Here is an 18,971-nt window from a genome sequence, read left to right as displayed (position 1 = left end):
TCCTTATAATATTCAAAAGTTTTTCTTCTTCTAGCAAATAAGCAAGAAAAAGTAGTATTCAGTCAGTCTGATGAAACCTGGTAATCTTTTCATTCCATTCTGGATAGATAAACCGGGAATAAAGCATACTTAAAAAAAATTATCTAGACAGGCAATGGAGCCTTTGAGTTTTGTCCTCCTGGCTAACCATCAAAGATCTCTACTTCTAAATGCAGGCAAGAAAAAATAGACTGTTCTTAATTTTATTTTCTACTATGTATATAGTTGATATTAGTTATAAGGAGAGTAGCTAGCATAGAGCTGTGATAGAAAGAGGAAAAAGTTTAATCTCATCTTATTTCCATGGTCCTAATCAGAATTAGCACCTCCAATGAGGAACACAGTTTCTACATGAAGAAATCATTGAAAATAATAGATCAGGATCAATAACTGAGCTACTTATATTGTTTTACCCCAACAAGTTGCTTTACTCTTAATCTGCAATCACATGCACATTACTCAGAACCAAACAGCACTAAGGTCAATGGAATTAATTTCCTAGTAATTTCTAATCCCTTTAGGGTTTAAAGCCTCAAAGCTCTTAAAAATGCTTTAAATTCTGTCTGTCTGTCTGTCTGTCTGTCTTTATCTATCTATCTATCTATCTATCTATCTATCTATCTATCTATCTATCTATCTATCTATCTATCTATCATATTTAATTATACTGAATCTGCTTACCAGTAGGTCCTGGCAATGGTGCTGCTTTTCTTCTTCGTTTGATATCACCCATACATAAGGATCCTAAATGGACGCTTGTCTGTCTGCAATGAAATCAGAGACGTGTAGGCAAAATGGTAAGCAAATAGTTACATGGGGAAATTAATATAATAAAATTCATAATATAGTATTCAATTTCTTCTTTAAAATTTCCAGTGTTACATCATCCACAAGTTCTGGAGGCAAGTTGTTCCACTGATTAATTGTTCTAACTGTCAGGAAATTTCTCCTTAGTTCTATGTTGCTTTCTTCCTTGATTAGTTTCCATCCATTGCTCTTGTCCTGCATTCAGATAAGGATGTATGGGTGTGCAAGTTGGACACTAATAATGGTTGATCGAAAAAGAATCAGACATTGAACTGTGGTGCTGATTTAAATTATTGAATATACCATGAATAGGCAAAATAACCAACAGGGAGGTGCTGAATCGTATAAGACCAAAAACTTCACTTAAAGCCAACATTACAAGACTACATCTGATTTACTTTGGCCATTTCCTGTGTACAAATTCATTGGAGAAGTCAATAATACTAGGAACGATTGGTGGATCAAGAAGGGGCAAACAAAGAACTTGCGGGCTTTATACTATCAAAGCTGATACAAAGATGAACATCCAACAACCGAAAGAAACTGTGCTTGACAGGGTAGCATGGAGAGCACTTGCCTATAAAATTGTCAAGAATAGGAAATGACTAAATGGTTAAAACTAATTAAACTAGTTATCACTTGTCAGATGCTTAACCCCCCCCACCAATTTTATATTAATTATGCATTGGTGAAGTACAGATGGGGTCTTTAAGAGTAATTTCTGTACTGTTTTTGCTTGGTGTGCCAGCCTTTTATATAATGTAGGTGTACACGTGTGCTTAGATAAGAAAATGTTTTAGAATCTTGTCTTCATAGTATTCACTGCTTTATGTTAAGTGTTAAATGCTTTACCTGTGACTCACATCCCTTACTTGGATCCCATTATCCTTAGAATTACCACGGGAATCCATGCGAGACAAATATTTATTATAAAAAGATAATCTTAACACATTAGATTACTGAGTAGTAAGGATTCTGATTAACCATGGAATCTAGTTGCTTCAATTGTTTGCTTCTAAAGTTAATACACAATTCTTCAAAGTTTAATAATTTAATAAAAATATTCATGAGATCATGAAAAGTGACAGAGTAATGTAACCAATAGATTTAATTTAAGGTGTTTACCAGAAACAAAAATGAAACACATCAAACAAAGAAAACAAATAATTCAATATCCTGCATTATATATAGAATCCATGCCTGAGTTAAAGCTTCCTTGTCAGCTATTGACATTGTGTCTAAACAATGAACTCTTCACATTGTTTGGGGGTAATATCTGATGTAAGAAATTGAAAGCTTCTGTAAAAGAGGGACTATGAGAATTTTTTGGTTCAAAAACAGATCATACACACTTGGAGCAATAACAGACTGACTTAATTGGGTGTGTTCGCTTAGGAAATATACAGTTTATCCACTGTACCATACAATATTAGTTGCATCAATCACATTCTTCATTTTAAAGGCTGTAAATGTTCTAATTAATTAGATTTCATAGAATGTTAAATTTATGTCTTTTTAAAAATAGAAAGATTACAAGCAGATATAACTGAAAATTATGTGAATTTATAACTTAAGCCTTCCTTCTTTGCCGAAACCCGTTCCTATAATTATTTAGTATCAAAAGCAGTGAACTTCTAAATATAGCTCAAGCTAGGGCTATAATGAAGAGTATGAAAAAGCAAGTCAAAGAGGGAAACCAGAATTCAAATAGGATGAAAGATAAAAATTAATAAAGTCAGCCAATTGAACCTGAAGACCTTAGCAGCAGGAATAATAGCTAGCTCTGCTTAAGTAATTCTGCTCATATTGATTATCTGTTACACTGCATTGAGATATCTAGATTATTGATCTGTTAGATTATGGAATTTAGATCCCCCTCCCTGTTTCTCACTTGGCACATACAATGAAGTTGCACCAAACAACATTAAGCAAGGACTACTGTTATAGTTGCCACTCTTTGTGCAAAACATCACAGTTGCCTTTTAATTTAAAATCAATGGATGTGTGAAAGGCAGCTCTGTTTCTTCAGCATAAAGGAATCATTTGTCTCTGCAAAGCATAGCAATTTGATCACTAACCAAGGTATGAATATTGATAGTGTGTTTCTTTCTTTCTTTTTAAAATTTGTTACTGTTTTGAGGAAAAGGCATTTCCAGCTGGCTGAAAACAATTAAACACAGGGATTAGAAATGGAAAATAGAATAATAATTATTGCTAAAATATCCCCTGCCCTCTGCAATAAAACATAAAAGTTAACAGCTATTCTACATGTTTATATACTGTGTCATGGTGAAAAGTGAATGTAAAAAGTAATTTGAAGGAAATGATTACGTACACACAATATTTTTCCTCAAGTTGCAAATCTATTATAGTAATAGTAATCCATTTCTATGATGAACTGGGTGGAAGTTCTGGGAATCTAGGAAGTTCTGTCTTACAGCCAAAAGTAGAGTGAGTCCACTTGCCCATCTAGTTTTCAATGTAAGTAGTACTTCTGAAGTTGTCTTTAAGATGTGTTGTGGTATTTTTAAAGAAAAAGTTTTATGTTTTTCTTTTTAAAGAAAACATTGAATGCTACTGAAAATAATGCTATGATCATCATTAAAAGTAAATCCCATTTCCTCTTGAAGTGAAGCAAATGATTGTAAGCAGGGGGGAAAAAGCAAAAGCAAAAAAAAAACACCTATTAAAAGAAACAAAATATTAATGTCTTTCCTAGTTATAAATTTTAAATGCCTTCAATGGGATCTGGGAAAACAAAATATCACTCCGCAGCCTTGCCTATATGTTCCTTAGCATGAAACTGTAGCCTTGAAGATTAAAAAGAGCTAATTCCCTTGATTCTTCTCTATTTATCCATAGATAGCTTCAAGCTATCATTTATAAACAGCATTCTGGCAGGGAGCTCAAGATACTAGATGGCAGGGGTAGAGAACTTGTTAAGACCACCTTGCCTGAAAACCTGGCTGTTGACATGCTGGTGACAGGGACTCGAGCAAGTTGTGTCAAAGGGAATAATTCTAAAGGAAAGACAACAGAAACGTGTCGCCTCTTTGTACACATTTACAAACAGGGCTTTTCAGAGTATTAAGCCTAGTTAAAGCTGCCCCCTGGATAAAGAATGTTCCGAACAGCCTCAAACAAGCTCAGAAGACAAACAGATGCGACTATGGTCCCTGGCATTTGGCAAGAACACTCATTGTCACTAAGAAGGATATAAGCCTCGACAGGGCATCAGCTGTACAACTGTGAAGCAGGCCTGCAAGTATCACAGTGGCAACGGAAATGGGGAAAACTGGCTGGAAAAGCCAGACTGGTGTGAATCTACATGAGCAAACCAAACATGTACAGTTTATTCTCATAACTCCTGACATTAAGCAAAACAGCAGAAGATTGAGGACAAATATTCATATTTAAACATTTATTTATATTAAACCTATATAAAATGTTTGTTCTTCTTAAGCAATAAATTACAAGAGGAGACGTAATAAAGGATAAAATTCTGAGACACGAGGAAAAAAATTATGAGACTGAAAATATATTAGCAGCTATTTTTTTAAAAAAAAGATTTATATCTGATATCAACACAACTGCTTTCTTCAGTTTTGAATATCTATTTCTATAATTTAATTTCATACTTTATTATGCTGCACAGCAAATATTCCTTTTAACTTTCCCAAATAATTCTTACCAGTCATTGTATTCAAAATTAAAAGACAGAATATGGTTGCTGTTTTAATTTTTAGAATCTCTATACATGACCTTGAAATACTAATACCTCTCTTACGAACCTAATTGGTTCTGGAAGTAGGTTCATAAGGCGAAACGTTCATAAGACGAAACATTGTTTCCCATAGGAAACAATGTAAAAGCGATTAATCCGTGCAAAAAGAAAAGAAAATCGCAAAATGGCGCTCCGCTGTGCACTGCCGCCCACCTGTCACCTTTTAAAACAGCTGGGGGGCTTCTTGGTGTTCTCCCGAACCCGAACCTGAACCCGAACTTTTCAGGTTCGGGAGGCCACCGAGAAGTGCCGCCGCCCGGCTGTCACCTTCTGAAACAGCCGGGGGGCTTCTCGGTGTTCTCCTGAACGCCAAACCCGGAAATTTGGGTTCGGGTTCTGGAGGCCGCAGAGAAGCGCCCGGCTGTTTTACAAGGTTACAGCCGGGCGGTGCCGCTCGGCGGAGCGCCGTTTTTGCGATCGGCAGCAGCGTTTTCGGTCGATCTGGAGGCTAGAAAGGAGGTGGGGAATCCCAATAGGGAATTCCATAGGCGGAGCTTTGACGTCACAAAGACGTCCAATTATTTTGCGATCTGCGGTGGGTTCGTAAGCCGAAAAAAGTTCGTAAGAAGAGGCAAAAAGTTTCCGAACCCCAGCTTCGTATCACGAGGGATTCGTATCATGAGGTACCGCTGTATTACTAAACCTACATCATATAATAATTATGAACACTGTTATAATTGAGTGATGAGGACTGAATCTATTATAAACATGTCACTTTGACCCATTCCACTTTGATTCCCTAGGATGCTGTGGTCCTGAAGTTGTATTATCAGAGGAGCAACTTCCATATATGCCAATTTAAAGAGCACTTTTTAAGTACAGTGGTCCCTCGAGTTTCGCGATCTCGATCTTCGCGAAACGCTATATCGCGAGTTTTCAACCCGGAAGTAAACTCCACCATCTGCGCATGCGTGCCCTTCCACGCATGCGTAGATGGTGGAGTTTCCCCGCCGGGCAGAGGCTTCCCTGGGTCTTCCCCCTCTTGCCCCGGTAAGGCGCGAGCAACGGCGTGGGCGTGTGGGCGGCACACGCGCGGGGAAACCCCAGGGCCGCTTCTCAGCTGAGAAGCGGCCCCAGCAACAGCGCGGGGGGGGGGGCGGCACGCGCGCGGACAAGCAGCAGCAGCGAGGCGGCGGGGAAACCCAATCTTCGGCTCCTCGCTGCTGCGGTGGATATAAAAACACCATCTGCGCATGCGCAGATGGTGTTTTTACTTCCGCACCGCTACTTCGCGACAAATCGATCATCGCGAGGGGTCCTGGAACGGAACCCTCGCGATGATCGAGGGACCACTGTAGTGAGTTTTATTTAAAACGAAAACTTTAGAAAAGGTATTTATGACTTTAGCATATGAGAAAACCACCATATGCTAAATTCTTACAAACTTCAGAAAGAAGCCTGTAAAGTTCATTTTATTGATGATTATGTTCCATCAAGTTGTTTTCAACTCTTTGCAACCATACAGATAGATTTGTCCATGATAATCTATCCTTAACCTGTTCTTTCCTATCTCCAAATTTTGATATAATTTTATTAGTGGGTTTTTTTAATGTAAACACAACAGGATAATGGACACCAAGTAGAAAACTAGAATGTTCTACATAATTTTTTTTCAAATCTGGCAACTTTAAGATGTATCCCCAGGAATAGGACAATATAATTCTTTATTGGATGAACGGTATTGCATCATTTTTTAAAAATAATAAATATATTAGTACAAATATTAATGGTAACACATCTTCTGGAACTGATAATTTATATGAATATATAAAATTAAGATTTTAAATTTAAACAAGTAGAAAGTTGCTTCAATAAATAAGGCAACTTTCCTTGTTATAACTGCAAATATTCCTGTATGTAGGAACTTTCCATCAAAAAAATGATTTCTTTCCTTCCTTAAAAAGTCTTGGTTATATTGTTCTTCTATATAATCAAACCTGATACAGTGGTACCTCTACTTACAAACTTAATTCGTTCCATCACCAGGTTTGTAAGTAGAAACGTTCGTAAGAGGAAGCAATTTTTCCCATAGGAATCAATGTAAAAGCAAATAATGCATGCAAACCAATTAGGAGAATACAAAACTTTAAGGCTTAAAAAAAAGTGGCGACCAGAGGAAGCAGCGGGCGATAGGTTATTTTGGAAGTGAGATCGGGTGGAGAACGTAGCAGCAGGCAAGGGGAATTTTGAAGACATTTGGGCACAGAACATAGCAGCAAGCAAGGGGCATTTTGAAGAGAGATCAGGCACAGAACGTAGCAGCAAATGGGGCATTTTGAAGAGAGTTTGGGCACAGAACGTAGCAGCAAGCAAGGGGCATTTTGAAGAGAGTTTGGGCACAGAACATAGCAGCAAGCAAGGGGCATTTTGAAGAGAGATCGGGCACAGAACGTAGCAGGAGGCAAGGGGCATTTTGAAGAGAGATCGGGCACAGAACGTAGCAGGAGGCAAGGGGCATTTTGAAGAGAGATCGGGCACAGAACGTAGCAGGAGGCAAGGGGCATTTTGAAGAGAGATCAGGCACAGAACATAGCAGCAAGCAAGGGGCATTTTGAAGAGAGATCGGGCACAGAACGTAGCAGGAGGCAAGGGGCATTTTGAAGAGAGATCGGGCACAGAACGTAGCAGGAGGCAAGGGGCATTTTGAAGAGAGATCAGGCACAGAACATAGCAGCAAGCAAGGGGCATTTTGAAGAGAGATCGGGCACAGAACGTAGCAGGAGGCAAGGGGCATTTTGAAGAGAGATCAGGCACAGAACATAGCAGCAAACGGGGCATTTTGAAGAGAGTTTGGGCACAGAACGTAGCAGCAAGCAAGGGGTATTTTGAAGAGAGATTGGGCATAGAACGTAGCAGGAGGCAAGGGGCATTTTGAAGAGAGATCAGGCACAGAAGGTAGCAGCAAGAAAGGGGCATTTTGAAGAGAGTTCGGGCACAGAACGATCGGGCATGATCTCTCTTCAAAATGCACCTTGCCTGCTGCTACGTTCTCCACCCGATCTCTCTCTTTTCCAATGCCTTCACGGTTTGCCATGACAATAGCAGAAGAGATGGGGTGGTGGTGGAGACCCTTCACGGCAAAGCCTGGCTCCAGTTCCCTTGTGATCATCAGAGCCTACAAACATAAAAGCACTTGTTTTGGCTGCTGCTCACAGCAGCAGCAGGTGTGAGAGAAGCGAGGGTTTGTAAGTTGAAAATGGTTCGTGAGAAGAGGCAAAAAACCTGTGAACACCTGGTTCGTATCTCGAAAAGTTCGTACGTAGAGGTACCACTGTATACTAGTTTTTTCAACATTTTAAATTTTAAAATAATCATTAGAAAAAAGGCAAAATTAAATATTAAAAAAAGATATTATCCTAATTTTTAAAAGAACCACAAGGTTCTTTTAAATCATATGGCATAAGGACTCTATTGTAATATGAAATTTGGGGGAGGCACACTGGAATATGAAATTCAGGGGGAAAACACTGAAGAAAAAATAAAAAGTGTTTGTTCACACACAAAAACTGTATCAATAGCATTTCTGTACAGCTTATTTGAAAAGGACTTATTTGCAATGAATTGCATCTTAATTTATTTTCTTTGCATATTTTTTCAAAAAGCAAACTTCATACTCGTTCTTGTACTGTTACTCAGAGTCTCATCTAACTAAAATCATGACAGTCTCTGAAAATAGGAACAAGACCTTGGCACACTATCAATGACTTCCTGCAGATGGCTCTAGAACCTTTGTTTCCCCCCCTCTCCTTTTCTCTGCTATTGGATAATAGTCTTGATAATAGTGTCAGATACACCTTTGAAAACATAAAGTGCTAAATTTTATTCTTCCCCCAAATGATTAAAAAACCATGTTTAAATAGAAATGATTTTTCCTATATTTCCATTTACAGCAAGAGGTAAAACTGAATCCTTAATTAAGTTTAATTCTAGATAGGGTTTTTTTTTTGTAGGATTGCACTGTAAATAGATTAAATGTTCAGGCATCCTCCCTTGTGCTCCCCATATTTGTTCATCTAAGGGGCATGTAACACATACAGTGCAAGTACAATGATACCTCTACTTAAGAACACCTCTACTTAAGAACTTTTCTAGATAAGAACTGGGTGTTCAAGATTTTTTTGCCTCTTCTTAAGAACCATTTTCTACTTAAGAACCAGAGCCCGGAAAAATTTCCCAGGAAATTTGAGAGTGGCACGAAGGCCTGGCCAGTTTCCTGCCATTCCCCCTTTAATCCCGGCCATCTCGGGCTTTTCTGGGCTGCCAAAGGAGCCTTTCAGTGGCGCTTAAGGGGGCTTTGGCAGCCCAGAGTGAACAGAGGGAGGCGCGTGCTTCTCCTCACCACAAAAAGAGTCCCTCTTTTTTTTTTTAAGCCTTAAAGTTTTGGATTTTTTTTATTCCCCTCACCTCACTTTCTTCCTTCGGCACCGACTGTCCTCCTCCTCCTCTTTCTCCTTCTTCTCCCAATCAAATTCCGAGCTTTTATTTCTTTCCTAATGGTTTTGCATGCATTATTTGCTTTTACATTGATTCCTATGGAAAAAAATGCTTCTTCCTAAAAAACCTTTCTACGTAAGAACCTGGTCACAGAACGAATTAAGTTCTTAAGTAGAAGTACCACTGTATATGTAATATGTATATTAATTAATTTTCTTGACTGTTTAGGATATCTAACAGGCAAGACATCAAACATTAAAGAAACAAACCAATCTGTATGACTGGATGATTCTTAATCCTGATTTTATGGGGGATAAATATGGCATGCCAGCAACAAGAACAATGATGGGGAAAAGGAAAAAAGAAAGCTTACAGTATATATGCCATCCTTCAGGAAGAGGTTGTGTGGACAATGAGCTAAGTGTTAAATAACAATCCCTGCAGAATTGCGTAAGCCTGTACCACCCACAATCACAACCTTTTGCCAGAAAATTTGTGAAACTAATACACCATCACAGCATTGGAAATGATCCAAATTCATACCATTTTCAAAAAAAGAGTGACTCGAAGGATTGCTCCAATTGCCACACATTTACCCTCATTCTTCATGGTAGCACAGATTCTCCTTAAGATCATACAACATCTGGTACTGACCACTGAAAGAGAATTACCAGTTCAAGCTGATTTAGGAGTCATGGCACCAGGGACCATATTGCAAATCTACCCTGGAATATGAAATCTTAAGAACATCAAAGAATATCTACAAATGCTTTACTGACTATAAGAAAGCCTTTAATTGTGTCGATCATGACAAACTTTAGAAAACTTGGGGGAACCAATATATCTATTAAGTTGGTATAATCACTGTACACAAATCAGAAAGCCACTATGGAAAGACAATGTGGAGAGACTGATTGGTACAAGATAAAGAAAGCACTGTAGAAAAGTTGCATTTTTCACCTTTCTTATTCAACCTGTAGGCATAAGTGATCATGAGGAAACTGAAACTTGAAGGATCAAAAATTGAAGTCAATATTGGAAGAATCCCTGATGATACAACTCTTTCCCCAGAATTCAAAGATGATGTCAGGTCCAGCCCAAGAACAATATAGAACAATCTGGCCAAAGTTCATGTCATGGCTGATTCTCCACACACCTCTGCTCGCGACCAGACAAGAGAAATGGGGTGGGTGGGCAGCAATTCAAGTGAGCTGATGCAACCTGGGACAGTCCCAATCCCCCAAGGTCAAATGTTGGGGGAAACTCCAAGTTGTTCAGAATGTTCCCATAACAAAATGAATACAATTGATTGATGTGCAATGAACAGTGGAGAAGTCCAGCTCGACATTTGTTCACACTAGAATCTTGCCAGACTAAACCTATATATTGTCACCTCAATTAATATAGAGATTCTAGGGAGTGTCTATCCTAATTGCCTCCTATCCAGATCTGGGCTCTGTTGCTGTTTTGCTCCTCCCTTGAAATGGACTCCCTCCTTCCAGGGAAACTGCTACTTCACTGTACTCCATTATATCATCTTCTTTTCCATGATGACCCTGCCATCAGGCCAGAAACATCTGATCAAAAGGGTTTTTAAAAAAGCAAGAGATTTGGCCTCTTCCTTAATAAATGACAAAGTTCATGACCACTGCAAGGGATGGAAATGGCAAAATAACAAAGCAATGAACTGGGCCCCAAAATAAAGCTTCAAACTATATTGAGTCGCACAGGAACCATGAGCATAAATTGAATATGGAAAAACAAGGACTTCAGATTAAATGCTGATTAGTCCACACTTGTGTTTCCCAAAGCTGGCCCATGTACATTAATGCTAAGCAATGTAGATAATTTTTTTAAAATTGTAGGTACTCTTGGTTTCCAACCTCTAACTCGTCATCAATGCAATTTAAAAATCATCTACTATCTTGAAAAGAAAGAAAAGTAATAGATCACAAGATATTTATTTTTGCTTTTGCCACATGATAGTTTCACTTAATTAAGCTACCTGAATCAAGAACAAGGTGAAAAAGCATAAAACAAAAGAAAGAAAAATCAAATCACAATTATAAGAATGGTGAAGCATTGTTATTTGCAGGTTGAAAAAGGGAAACTACAAGAGACAGTTGATATAGAAGACATTCCTTGAAACGCAACACTGTCTAGGCATATTATCCTATAATTTTAAAATTACTGATGCAAAAATAGATTGTCTTCCACATGTTATATGTGTGCAGCCCATATGATGATATACTGTGCCCTTCCACTGCCATTCACATAATGGATTTTTGTTCACAGTTCTGTTCACCAAAACTGCTTGAAATGAAAGGTAGAAAATACACAATTTAGTTGAAGGTTACAACTAAAATGTGGCTTTCTGCATTCCACTTAGAAGCTGTTAGAATGTGGAAAATTGCTATGGGAATTGCAAGTATGCCCATAAATTCCAATGGAATTTTCCCCGGGAATCCTCACTCTCACAATGATAATTTGTAATAAAACCTATGGCTTTCTTATATACCACATTTTTCCGGAGTATAAGATGCACCAGAGTATAAGACACACCTTAGTTTGGGGGGAGAAAAATAGGGAAAAGAATCTGCTTACCAGATAGGGTCTTTAGTCTGGTTTGCCTCAGCACATTATTTTATCCCCTGGTTAATGCTTTAAAAAAACCTTATTCAGAGAGAGAAACAATGAAAGAGCTTGCAAGCTGGAAAGAGCTGGGAACATTTTTAGCACCTGATTAGGGCTGCAAAGAAACTTATTCGGAGCAAGTTAGAGCAATGAAAAAGCCTGCAAAGACTTAGGGCTTGGAAAACATTCTTCGCAGAAAGTAACAATGAAAGAACCTGCAAGGTAAAACCTGGGAATATCGTTAGCGCCTAGTTAGAGCTGAAAAAAAGCTTTAAAAAAACGTACATTCAAAGTATAAGACATACCTGAATTTTCAGCCTCTTTTAGGGAGGAAAAAAGTGTGTCTTATACTCCAAAAAATAGGGTAAGTTGTTCTTTGGTAATGTAAATCAGTATGCCTGTACTTCAAGGGTCCACTCCAAATTTGAATACTTGAAATAAGTATCTGGAAATATCTAATCTCTATGTGTCACAGACCAAACTTTTCTATTGTTAGTAGGAATGATTCCTTGGCAACTTTCATCAAGTAGCTTTCCCTTTTTGTTTTGTAAAATGTTGCAACCTATAGCATTAAATGCTAGTGCAAGACAGGGCAAGTTATATTATGAAAGTGTAGTAGATCCTTGGAACAAACTTCCAGCAGACGTGGTTGGGAAATCCACAGTAACTGAATTTAAACATGCCTGGGATAAACATATATCCATCCTAAGATAAAATACAGGAAATAGTATAAGGGCAGACTAGATGGACCACGAGGTCTTTTTTCTGCTGTTAGTCTTCTATGTTTCTATGAAGAAAAGTATCTGTGTGGAAGGAATACAGGTAGTCCTCAACTTATAACCATTCATTTAGTGACCAATGATACAACAACACTGAGTGGGTGGATGGACAGACAGATAGAGGTCTCCCTCGCTCTCCTTTTAAATACATAGCATGGAATTCAGAGAAAGTAATAGTTGAGTCCTTCATTAAAAACTGTAAATTGTTTGTTTCTATATTTCAAAGAAGATATTAAAACATATTAGACAGCAAAATTCAGTAACTGAAACATTTCTTCCTACACATCTTTAAAAGTAAAATGTGTTCTTGCTAAGAAGTTGAAAACATAACCTTCAGCCAAGTCTTTCAGCCTTTCGATCCTCAGTACATAAAGGATAAAATCTTAGAGGAACTTTGCTTAGAGGAACTGTGGGATACATATGTAACATATTTGCAAAGGTATTACCAAGAAATTTCTAACTGTGTTTTGATTTTCCCTTCTAGCCTCTACAAGAAGCCTGTAAAATAATTTGCCTCTTAAGAAAAACAAATGCACTTGAAAATAGACGTGGATGTTATGGTTATTGCGGAGCAGAGCAAGTGTAATCAGAATTCTACACTGGATTTAGCTATTGGCTTGCCTAGTTATGAAGTCTTTCCTCAGGCTTAGTTAGAACAATGACATCATCAGCATAATCCATTCTGAAACATCTGCTTTCACACTGTTCAAAGTGTTACTGTATTTACCCCAAAGAGCTAGGACTATCCCTTTTTATATACTTAAATGTTCCATGTGATGGAAGAATTCAATCCCGACACATTCTTTTTCACTTTATTCCAGCGTATTAAGTTTAGGCCATTAATGCCTATACATTTGTTACAAGGGGTGTGTGTGTCGTGTGTGTGTGTGTGTCTGTAAACCTTTTCTTTTGCAAATAGACTTCTGTCCATGAATGGTACACTAATACCTTCTTAGTGTTATTATTCAAACTCGAGAGAGTCACCTGCAGTAAACAGGTTGTAATTTTTCTGAGAAAGAAAACCTGCCAGAAAATGAAGTGCAATTGTAGAGTTATTCTTAACGCGCTCCATCACTTTGCCTCTAGAGATTCATGAACTTTATGCCAACCAAAAAAGATTTTTAAATATCTGTAATAGAGTCTTGCTGTCCTCAGAAAGGATAATGCAGTAGGGGGGTTTTCTTGCTTCTAATTAGTAATTTAAGCATATGTTCAGCATTTAACTCTAAATGTTTGCCTTTTCCCCAAGCTCTAAGACAGCTGTCCAAGATGTGAATGCCTGAAAGCACTTAAATATCAACATCTGCTGAATTATGTTAATGGAATGTAATATAATTGGGCATGAGCTGGAATTGATCAGAAGTATATGACTATGACCAAGGCAAATCTAAACCAATATTTTATCTTACAAACAAGTCATAGGTAACAAACATCTGACGTTAATCAACTGATATGATCAGAGCAAAAAATTTCAAATACCAAGGCTCAAAAAAACCCCACCTATGAAAGTATTGAGAAACAGCACTTAAAACAGAATCAAAGTTAAATATTCTTGTGGAAATTTCTTGCTACTGTAAAATAGGAACTTATTTTAAATTCTAATTCTAGCAAAATATTATTCTATGTTTAGGAAAATTTCTGCGTTAAGGAACAATGCATAAAAGAGACAAATAGCTTAAAATTTGTTTCTATTTGCGAAGTACAATTTCTTTGAGAATTCTAAAATGGATCCTACCATATCATTCATATCTCCTCAACTTAGATAATTTATGTTATCAAACCTATAAATATTCCTGATTAATCCTTTTGTTAGCCAAATCATATTATCCTTCCACCTCCTCACAATCATTTTTCTCTCTTTTGAAAAGTTTTCACTAAATAGTAATACCACTTATATACACCCGTGGTGATTTACAGCAAACTCTGGGCAGTTTACAATATCAGCATATTGCCCCCAACAATCTAAATCCTCATTATACCGATCGTGGAAGTTATTGCCATATATTAAAACATGAGCAGTGTCTGGCCATAAGAATATAATTGATTAGTGAAAGTTATTTTGTAGAACAATGAATGGCAGAACATCAAACTAAGCTAATATTAAAGCCCGAATGAAGTTGGAAGCTATGTTAGAATTTAAATATCCTGCCGGACTGAGAGAAGTAGACTGGTTACTTAAGAAAACATCATTGGGTGGTTGAGAGTGATTTAATTATCTGATCTAGTATTTGGGTACAATTTGACAAAGCAAATTGGCACTCAAATCAATTTGGATAGGTTTCTTTTTCTGCATTAAGGGGACTAAACTGTTTGCTGCAAATCTCAGCCAGGATTATAAAAGTGAGACAAGGTGAATGATTTATTAGTTGTGCAGCTAAAAATGTCAAAACAGAGTTGAATTTCAGGCTCAGGCTGTTATTATCAACTGCTGTCAACTTCCATCAGAACGTTCTAACTGCTTCCCCCCCTTTTTACTTCAAAGTTAATTTTATTGTTGTTATTTTGGTAATAATAAATTGATAATAACACATGTCTTTTTGTATTAAAAAGAATAAAACAAATTGAGGCAAACTAAATCAAAAGCACTTTGATTTTAAACTCTCTAGTTGCTAGTCTTTGAAGCCATGTCAATCTGGATCAGAGGTCTCCAAACTTAGCAACTTTAAGACTTGTGGACTTTAACACCCCGAATTCTCCAGCCAGCTATGATAGCTGGAGAATTCTGGGAGTTGAAGTCCACAAGTCTTAAAGTTGCCAAGTTTGAGGACCCCTGATCTGGATGATCTTGGGGCATTCTGTACTGATATAGCTATTCATTACGTTTAATCACATCAAGTTGCAGAAGAGAAGATGAAAGGGGCAAGATTTTATTTTGAGGTTTCAGAGTGATGGTACCTCAACTTCTCTTTTTTCCCTCTCCATTAATAGCCCAACTGGCCATCCCCATTTTTAGAACTTCCTTGGGGTCTTTGCCTGCTTTTTTCAAAATACTGTATGTTAATTTCCCAGTTGACTCTTTACTACTTACCTAATTTCACTCTACTTTCATTGGATTTTTCAGTCTAGAGCGCTTGACATTATTCTTCTATTGGACTGACATTTCAATGGACAGGTTAATATAAAAATAGCATATTGCTTTTAAAGAAAAAAGAAAAATCAAGTGATAGCCTCTATTTTCTATTCTAATTGTATACACAGTATTTCCCTCTTTGATACTGTTCTAATCTGCCACAAAATCCATACTAAACTATTTTTGCTTATGAAATGCAAAATGCAGTATATCAATTTACAAACCACATATTCACAGCTTTTTGAAAAATGTGTAATTGATGGTTTCACTTATTTTTTTGCAAAAATGTTTTTCTCATCTAAGGTAAATTAAAACTCTTTCCCAATGAACAGATGATGTGGAAAAAGATGAGATTATCAAATCTTGCTTCTAAAAGATCAAATAAGAATAACTTTAATTATACTGAATTTGTTACTTTTCTGTTACAACACCATATTTATCTGAATTATCAAGAGAAAATGAACAACCTTTCATTTAAAGAGAGATTTCCAAAACCTGATGGAAAAAAAGTCTTATCACAAAAGGTTTTTGTTCCCTTTAGTCCCAATTTTTATTTTTCAGCACCCTTGTAATTATATAGTATTGAAATAGAAGATAGTGTAAATATACAAATAAAACTGATATTGTATATGAAAATCATAGTCTGAAGCTCAACAAGGCTGTATGTGATAAAGAAGAACATGAGTAAATAAGAGTTATGTTTAAATAAACAAACACCTCCCCACCAGATAGATTATTGATTTTAATTCTACATTTTCCTTTAGTATCACTCAACCTGCCGATTTGAGCAATTTTCAGATCCTCCAGAGATCAATTTTTAGGTAAAAAAAAAATCAACTGTGCTATTTTAGTAAAGGATTTACCGGCCATGAAATCCATGTCTTAATATTTCTATCAATCCTTTGATTCACACTGTAACTCTCATTTCTAATATTGTGAACAAAGCAATGGTAGTAGGTTGTATTTGTAATGCTTGAGAAATATATGTGATAAAGACAATTGTGTTTTTAAATGGTTATATTGCTGTCCTATTTGACATAGTGCAATAATAAAAGGAGTGTAAGCTTTATTGTTCCTAAATATTTCATTTCATTTTCATTTCATTTATTGGATTTATATGCCGCCCCTCTCCGAAAACTCGGGGCGGCTAACAACAGTCATGAACAATGTACAGTAAAAATCCAATACTAAAAACTAACTTAAAACCCCTTAATGTATAAAACCAGCATACGTACAAACATACCATACATACAGTTGTATCAGCCTAGGGGGAGAAGAAGTCTTAATTCCCCCATGCCTGGCGGCAGAGGTGGGTTTTGAGTAGCTTACGAAAGGCAAGGAGGGTAGGGGCAGTTCTAATCTCTGGGGGGAGTTGGTTCCAGAGGGCCGGGGCCGCCACAGAGAAGGCTCTTCTCCTGGGTCCCGCCAAGTGGCATTGTTTCGTTGACGGGACCCGGAGAAGACCCACTCTGTGGGACCTAACTGGCCGCTGGGATTCGTGCGGCAGAAGGCGGTTCCTAAATATGCTATGGAGATAAATAAGATAGCACACAAACATAGAAAACATGCAAAAAGCAAGCAAGCAAGCAAGCAAGCAAGCAAGCAAGCAAGCAAGCAAGCAAGCAAGCAAGCAAGCAAGCAAGCAAGCAAGCAAGCAAGCAAGCAAGCAAGCAAGCAAGCAAGCAAGCAAGCAAGCAAGCAAGCAAGAAATAAATAAATAAATAAATAAATGTTTTATTTTATGTGTCTTAACTTCCTTCTCCGAGTCATGTACTGTATTCAGTGTTACCTGTGCCTCCACCTTAAGCAGTCAGAGGCAAAGATAGTCATTGCATTTCATTACTGGTTATTCAACTAGTAAAATATTAGCTTGTGATTTAATTAGAATGTAAATTATAAACTACATTGTATTGTAAACTTACCTGCTGGCTGTTTTCACTGAATTGTTCTTCTTGTGTCCTCTTTCTGATCGGTTATCTCGTAATAGTTGAAGCTACATAAGACATTCAGAATTTATGTGTTAGTTTCATTATGCTTTTTTTGTGTTTTGTTCAATGAAACTAGTAATCTTATAGCTACAATAAATTGAAATCTTAAGATCAGTTTTTATTTTACTTCCATGCACCTATGACTGTGGTGACATAATACAAAGTTATCCATTCCCACAGCAATTCCTACCTACTCTGTTGTTACCAAATAGTACAGCAAACTTTATGTTAGGTAATATTTTCTTGAAGACCATAAATAAATATTTTGTGATCTGGATGAAATTAAAACCAACATATTTGAAGTTTACTAATATTTTTCCTAACCCTTTTGTTTCTCAAAAGAAGTCCCTACCTCCAGAGAGTAAAAGAGCAAAAAAAGAGCAAAAAGAGAAAAGAGAGAAGACACACTACTGCAGGAATGGCTCTACTATGGTACTCATTCTTTACCCTACATTTTTTCCTTAGAATTAATTATGGATTTACCATGAGTTATAAATTCCTGCATTCTTTTTCTTGACATCTTTAACAGAATTGGCTAACTTAAATAACTTGAATTTGGCGTTCTCAGCTTTCCTAATCTGTTTCTAAGAGTTGGATAGCTAAATTAAGCAGGATTTGTTAAAGTACCATGTCGTAACAACCAGACTATTTAGAATTGCTCTTAATATTGTCTTTCAAATAAGGCAAAATGTTTCACTTTGAAAGATAACTCTCATAGATTAATTTGGTTTTCTAAAAAAATATGCATCTAAATAATGAACTATAGGCACCATTATGTTTATTCGCTATCAGAAAGATGAGTCTTGAATTATTACTTTAAGAAAGATGAATTGAAGAGCCAATTGGGAAAGGGAAATTATAGCAAACACTTAACTGTATTTAATTGTGAACTTTATTAACTGTTTTCTTTAAAATAATTAACGGAATTTCAGGTTGTAAAAGCAATAACAAGAAAATGATGGCAGTTGCCAAAGAGGAACAAAAGACACGTTCAAAAAGATGTAACATGAATGCCAGAGAATGAAATAATGTGAGCAGTGGATTTGGAAAACATTCCTCTGAATGGTTCAGAGAGACCTACTAATTATTCCTATCACATTTTTCACAGCTGCTGCATCTTGATCAATATTTTCATATAGTTATCTACTCACCATGACTCAAAGTTTCCAGGTCAATAATTGTCAGTTCAGACTGTATGAGTCTATATATATGAAGGCTTGGATTCTTAGCTTTAAAATGCATCACTTTATATTTACATATACTGTATTGAAAGTTACATTTCATTGCCCCCTCACTTATTATTGAGGTATATTTTTTTTTATGGAGCTCTTTTCAGTCCATATCAATGGAAGAAGTGAGATATGGTTATGCTTAATGACAGCAGCAATGCATAGAAGGATTCATAGGTGATAGGGAGCTGCTGCTGCAGATAGTAA

General features: G+C 36.8%; 1 protein-coding gene across 7 annotated transcripts in view; it reads right to left on the bottom strand.

Moving 5' to 3' along the window:
- GPATCH2 (G-patch domain containing 2) overlaps positions 1 to 18,971 on the bottom strand; it is a 112,589-nt gene that overhangs the window by 16,105 nt on the left and 77,513 nt on the right. For 4 of the 7 annotated variants that reach the window (XR_011557506.1, XR_011557505.1, XM_070734395.1 and 1 more), the window contains 2 exons: positions 17,470 to 17,540; positions 721 to 803 (listed from right to left, as the gene is read on the bottom strand). Coding sequence is in view for 5 of the 7 variants with exons in the window: in XM_070734395.1 (XP_070590496.1) it covers positions 721 to 803; positions 17,470 to 17,540 (154 nt within the window). In the remaining 2 variants the exon portion in view is untranslated. Of the gene's footprint in view, positions 1 to 720; positions 804 to 2,924; positions 3,007 to 17,469; positions 17,541 to 18,971 lie in introns of those variants that run through there. The other 3 variants (XM_070734399.1, XM_070734400.1, XM_070734397.1) reach the window with 2 other exon arrangements.

Source organism: Erythrolamprus reginae, chromosome 1 (genome assembly GCF_031021105.1).
Source record: "Erythrolamprus reginae isolate rEryReg1 chromosome 1, rEryReg1.hap1, whole genome shotgun sequence".
In the NCBI taxonomy this organism is placed as follows: domain Eukaryota; kingdom Metazoa; phylum Chordata; class Lepidosauria; order Squamata; family Dipsadidae; genus Erythrolamprus; species Erythrolamprus reginae.
The sequence above is the reverse complement of the archived record's forward strand: the minus strand, read 5'-3'. Positions and strand labels throughout refer to the sequence as shown.